The 5,845-nt window shown below is 36.3% G+C and overlaps 1 protein-coding gene across 2 annotated transcripts; it reads left to right on the top strand.

Annotated features, from left to right (window-relative positions):
• On the top strand, nucleotides 1–4,508 carry LOC127252902 (heterogeneous nuclear ribonucleoprotein 1-like). 2 transcript variants are annotated; one of them, XR_007839164.1, is made up of 3 exons: nucleotides 1–389; nucleotides 1,870–3,076; nucleotides 3,783–4,508. XR_007839164.1 is itself a non-coding variant. In XM_051277286.1 (2 exons), the coding sequence occupies exons 1-2, from the start codon at nucleotides 168–170 to the stop codon at nucleotides 3,001–3,003; spliced, it is 1,356 nt and encodes a 451-aa protein (XP_051133243.1). In that variant the 5' UTR covers nucleotides 2–167; the 3' UTR covers nucleotides 3,004–3,318. The 2 variants fall into 2 exon arrangements, 1 of the variants encoding a protein (XP_051133243.1); XM_051277286.1 differs by lacking the exon at nucleotides 3,783–4,508 and having other exon boundaries at nucleotides 2–389; nucleotides 1,870–3,318.
• Nucleotides 4,509–5,845: the final 1,337 nt, after the last annotated feature.

Here is a 5,845-nt window from a genome sequence, read left to right on the forward strand (position 1 = left end):
CGGAGAGGAATCCTGGCCGTCCATTCCGCACACCAGATATATAGAACACCCACTTTCTCCCCATCGTCAGTAATCGGCTATCTCCACGGGAAAAAAAGATCCCCAATTTCAACGTTCACTCTTTCCCCAGCAGTCCACCATATCCTTCTTCCTACATAGATATTGGGATGGATTCGGATCTGGGGAAGTTGTTTATTGGAGGGATTTCGTGGGAGACTGACGAGGAGAAGCTGAAGGAGTACTTCAACGGCTATGGGGAGGTGGTGCAGGCCGTCGTTATGAGAGACAAAATTACTGGGAAGCCTCGAGGCTTTGGATTCGTTGTCTTTGCAGATCCGAACGTTGTTGATCGAGTTCTTCAGGATACGCATGTTATTGACGGTCGCACGGTGAGAAGAGTGTGAAGAACTTACAATTGGTTTTTATTTAGTATTTTTTTATATACATCTTCTATATTTGTTCTTTGCAAAGATGATGTTGTCGGGAAGTTGTGTACTCTGCTTCATTTCTTTCTTCTTAATTTTAAATTTTTTTAGTTCTTGTAGTTTAGGAATTAGGGTTTTGAAGTGGACTGAAAGATTGGGTTTCGCTCTGTTGTGCGTGTTTTTAGTATTTGGCTGGTTCATGATGTGAAGCTGCGTTTTCTCAGCTGGAAGCATGTAATTGGACACCTTGTTGACTGTTTTGTTTCTATACGTATGCTTATTTGGTTGATGACTTCTGTACGCTGTCTTTATTTTTGTGTTTACTGATCTTTAGGCTTGTGGTTACTCTCTTTGAAGTCAACCTCAGTTCACTCTTGGTAGCTTCATAATGGCATTAGGTTCTTCATATGTTATATTGTTCACATGTTATATTGTTCACTGTCTACGCTGTAATGCATTACTTGGCACAGCCCAACGAGTCAGTTATTTAGTTATATATTCTTAAGTTCACAGTAACATTGTGCGCTGATTTTGTTTTCTGCCAGTTTGGTAACTTAACATATATCATACTAGCTGGTTTGTTCTGTTGCCATGACAATCAGAATTACAAAGAAGTGGCTATATGCTCAATTTGTATTCTGTGGCTTAGGTTTAGTTTTTTTATAGTGTTACGAATTTCAAAGTTGGAAATGATTCTTATAATGTTTATGTTCTTGAGTACTGACCCAGTATCATCAATGTATGTTTTTTTTCCTTGGTTCTCTTATTCCCTGTTCCTTGATTATGCCCAGGGGATCAAATGTGTATGAGAATGATTAAACCCAGAATCATTCATTGCCCTTGGTGTTAAATATTTGGCAAAATTGTCTAAAACTCTCTTGTGGTTTCGAAACTCAGTGCAAATCCCCCATTGACTTTAAAAATTGCATGAAAGACCCTTATACTTTAAAAAGCGTTGCATGAAACCCCTCTGTGGTTTCGAGACTCAGTGTAAATCTCCAATTTACTTTAAAATATTTCATGACGCTCCCTTATACTTCTAAAAAGTATTGCATGAAACCTTCCGCCATGCAAAATATATGGATAGGAAATCATGTTCCCATCACACAACGGAGGTTTCATGCAACGTTTTTTAAAGTATAGGGGAGTACCATGCAATTTTTAAAGTATAAGGAGATTTTAAGCAAAATTTCAAAACCACAGAGGAGTTATGAGCAATTTTACCTAAATATTTTTATTTTGTGCTTTACTTGATGGGTTAGTTTTGCTTTGTTCCCTGAGCTTTTGATCTTCTTATGACTTGATTTAGATCTTTGCAATCCTGAAGTGTTTGCTTGTTACATGTTTCTCATGCCTTTAGTCTTTCCCATTTCGCATATACTAAAATATAACATTAATCTTCTCCATGCTTGTGTACTCTGTTTTTATATTGTGCCTGAAACAGGTTGAGGCCAAAAGAGCTTTGTCAAGAGAGGAACAGCAGGTTTCAAGAGTTGGAAACTCTGGTGGTGCAAGGAACGTTGGAGGTGCTGGAAGCACTAGAACCAAGAAAATATTTGTTGGTGGTCTCCCACCTACTCTGAACGAGGAAGGGTTTCGTCAGTATTTTGAAGCATATGGCACTGTCACTGATGTTGTAATAATGTATGATCAACAGACTAACCGTCCTCGCGGATTTGGTTTTGTTTCCTTTGATTCTGAGCAAGCCGTAGATAGGGTTTTGCACAAGACCTTCCATGATTTATATGGTAAGCAGGTGGAGGTGAAGAGAGCTCTTCCAAAAGATGCCAATCCTGGTGGAGCTGGGCGGTCCATGGGTGGTGGAGGTAGTGGAGGTTATCAGGGTTATGGGTCATCAGCTGGTAATTTAGGTTCATATGATGGTCGAATGGAATCTAGTAGATACATGCATTCACAAAATGCTGGTGGTGGGTTTCCATCATATGGTTCGTCAGGGTATAATGCACCTGGGTATGGTTATGGTCCTGCCAATAATGGCATGGGTTATGGGTATGGAAATTATGGAGGTGCGAACCCTGGGTATGGTGGTCCTGCTGGAGGCTATGGAAATCCTAATGCTCCTAATGCCGGATTCGGCGGTCCTGGTGGTGGAGGCTATGGAAATCCTAATGTTCCCAATGCTGGCTATGGAGGTCCTCCAAATACTCAAAGGAATTCCTGGGGTGCACAGGCTCCATCTGGGTATGGCTATGGAAGTTCTCAATGGGGTGCCCCTGGTGGTGCTGGCGGCCCTGGTACTGGTCAGTCTCCTAGTGGGCTTTCTGGTTATGGCAATCAAGGCTATGGTTATGGTGGTTATGGAGGGGGAAGTGATGGAGCTTATGGTAATCAATCTGCTTATGGTGCTGTTGGTGGGCGATCAGGAATCAGCCCTAGTGGTAACACTCCTGCGGGAGATCTACATTCTGGTACTGGTGGCTATATGGGAGGTGGTTACGGTGATGGGACTGGTAATTCAGGATATGGAAATTCAGGTTGGCGATCTGATCCATCTCAAGTCTCTGGTAACTATGGCGGTGGGTATGGCAGTGGTTCAACTAGACAGGCTCAGCAGTAATTCGTTGCTGGAGTTCGGCTATTTTCTGTATTGAGGCCTTTTCTGTTCGACACATTCTCATTTATGGTGCAGAGTAGGTTGCTCTTGCAAGATTTCACTTATTATGGGACTGCTTGGATTGTGTTAGTTTGCTGAGTCATTAGTTTGTGCTACCTTTTTGCTAGCCTTATAAGGCAGAGCTTTATATTTTACTTCGTTTTTGTGCTGTAGTTTTAATGCATATTTATAGTTAGCTGTTTTGGGAACTTTGGTATGGTAATGTTTGAGATAAAGATGATTGGTTTGAAGTTTGAGTTATTTTCTTTTATTTGTTTATGACTCGAAGTTTGTGACTGACCTGCAGCCTTGTTTTTCAGGATGTTGATGCTTCTATATAATTTTTCATACTGTGTTTTGTTTTACTAAATAGTTAAATCATAATCTCGAACAAACCAAATGAAATGCAATGGCAGAAATTAGAGATGCAGTCGAAGTGTAGCAGGAGTTTGTTTTTACCATTATTTGTTATTTGTTTTCTATCAGGTAGCAAAGATCTTGATGTTGGCAAGTGTAGTGTAGTATTAATCCATTCTAGTAGAAATTTAAAACTGCATTGTCCGTAGCTTTTTCTTTTTTCAGGTAGCAACGATCTAGATGGTAGCAACTGTAGTGTAGCATTAATTGTTTGTCGTGTAGTGGTTTAGGGCTGCAATCTCTGGTAGATTGGATAGTAGTCTTACATAAGATAAATTTTGGCAATGGTATAAACATCCCCCTGTATTTCGCATTGTGTTGTACAGGCGTGGAGATGCTCGTTGCTAAAGTTGGCGAAGTTTCCACTCAATCTAATCATGGATTTAGTGCCGCTTGCATGTGTCATGGGATGGGACCATAGATGTGCACTTCCTGGGTTGATATGGTGCTTGCATTGAATCTAGACCCGTGGCATTTGAGCTCGGATATCTTAATTCTCATTGAGGTATTAGTATGGTGAAGAGTTGAAGCCAAGAAGTTTGATGTGTTGGTCTTCGAATTCACTTGGTTTAGTTTGCATGTTATGTGATTCAACTAACTGAAAAGTTTTTGTTAACATAGTTTTTAAGAGAGAGAATTAGGATAGTACATCAATGCGAGGAACTTATTTAGCATATATTGAAATAATTAGGAAGCTTCTCTTAGAACATGGATAAAAGAGTACTTGATGCCCCTTTATTTGTTATTTATTCTTTTTAATCATTTCATTATGTGAAGATAGAATGAGTTCTATCATCATGGTGGAGCCAATGATAGTTGAAGACGATTACTGAGATTGCCATTTGTGATATGTCTGTTCTAGAAGGAAGTCAAAGTTTAGCATTGACGTTTTGTTTTAAGTTGCTGTAAAGCTTGTAGTTGTGCAATTTCAATTGAACATTAGTTTTATGCATTTATCGTTTGGTTTCTACATGCTCTTGGCTGTTTGTTTAATGTGATTGCGAATAATGCGTTGGTACCCGCCAGGCTGGTGATCTTTTATGGGCTTCAACATTGCCTTTGCTTTTAATCTCAGAGTTAATCTCAGAGTTTGTACTTGAATTTCTACTGGTTTTTACTATGGACATGTTTGGCAATTAGTTGATAGCCGTTAGCTGGTTTGAATAGCTGATTCGATTAGCTGTTTGTATTAAAATGTTTGGTAAAACAACTGTTTAATGTTTGATATTAGATGACAATTGAAGACATTTCTATTGTATTTTTGTTTCTAATATATTCAATTATGTTCTTTTGAGTTTAGAATGCTTGAAGTTTTTTGTTATTAGTTATTAAAAATTGTAGAAGTGTTATAAAAGTATTTATTTTTAAATAATATATTTTTTATTGAAATATATAAATAGTTTTTCTATTAAAAATGATATAAAATATAAAATAATAAATATTTCGCATATATATTTATTATATTAGTTATCAATTAGTTTATTATATTTATAATTTTCAATAAATTTAATTTATTTTTAATATAAAATTTATATAATGTAATTTTAATATGAAAATAAATTATTAATAAAATGTTGATTTTAATAAATTTATATATTTTACAATTAAAATAATTTTTATATAAAAATTAATTATTTTAAATTTATAAAAGTAAAACAATAATATAATAAAATATTCTAATATAATTAATAAATAATCAAAATATATTTATTTGTGTAAAATACATAATAAATTTTTAAGGACATATAAGGAATAAATTTTTTTTTTTTTTTTTTTTTTACAGAAAAAGCTATTTCAAAACGATGGATAAGTTAGCTTTTCAGAAGCTATTCCAAAAAGGTAATTTGTCAAACACCTCAATTAGCTTTTTGACCGGTCAAAAAGTTAAAAGCTGTTCAGCTCTTCAAAAAGCTATTTGCCAAACGCCCTCTATAGCTTCTTTTCATGCCCCTACTATACAATTTTTGTAAACGATGATATGGTTGTATGGGGTTGTACTTGTGATATTGAGGTCATTGGTTCAAACTCTCGACACCTTCGAATCTTCCTACTATATATGGTTTGTCTAGTATGATTTGTCTTGTCAAGTTCAGTCGGACGGTCTCGAAGAGCAGCGGCTGCGGGTTTCCATTTCATTGAAAAAAAGATGATCATACATAGAGTTCAATGTCAGATCAGATTTCAAGAATTTTAGTATGGCTCCGTTTAAATTGAATGCCATTGAAAAAAAAGAAAACAATGTGTGAATTGGTATTCTATTTTTATTTTTTAAAAGGACCCCCAAGTCCTCTCGAATGAATTTTACTAAAGAAATTTTCAATGTAGATCCGGAGACAAATTTTTCATTCATTGAGAAGTGAAACTTATGACTAGATCATCCTGAAGACGG

The sequence above is a fragment of the Andrographis paniculata genome, unplaced genomic scaffold, assembly GCF_009805555.1.
Source record: "Andrographis paniculata isolate CXL003 unplaced genomic scaffold, ASM980555v1 Contig49END, whole genome shotgun sequence".
Classification (NCBI taxonomy): Eukaryota; Viridiplantae; Streptophyta; class Magnoliopsida; order Lamiales; family Acanthaceae; genus Andrographis; species Andrographis paniculata.

What these genes read in the sequence shown, in the direction of transcription:
- LOC127252902 (XM_051277286.1), top strand. Translation starts at nt 168, where the DNA reads ATGGATTCGGATCTGGGGAAGTTGTTTATTGGAGGGATTTCGTGGGAG. An exon ending in ATGTTATTGACGGTCGCACG is followed by an intron (nt 390 to 1,869) that starts GTGAGAAGAGTG and finishes TGCCTGAAACAG; the next exon opens with GTTGAGGCCAAAAGAGCTTT.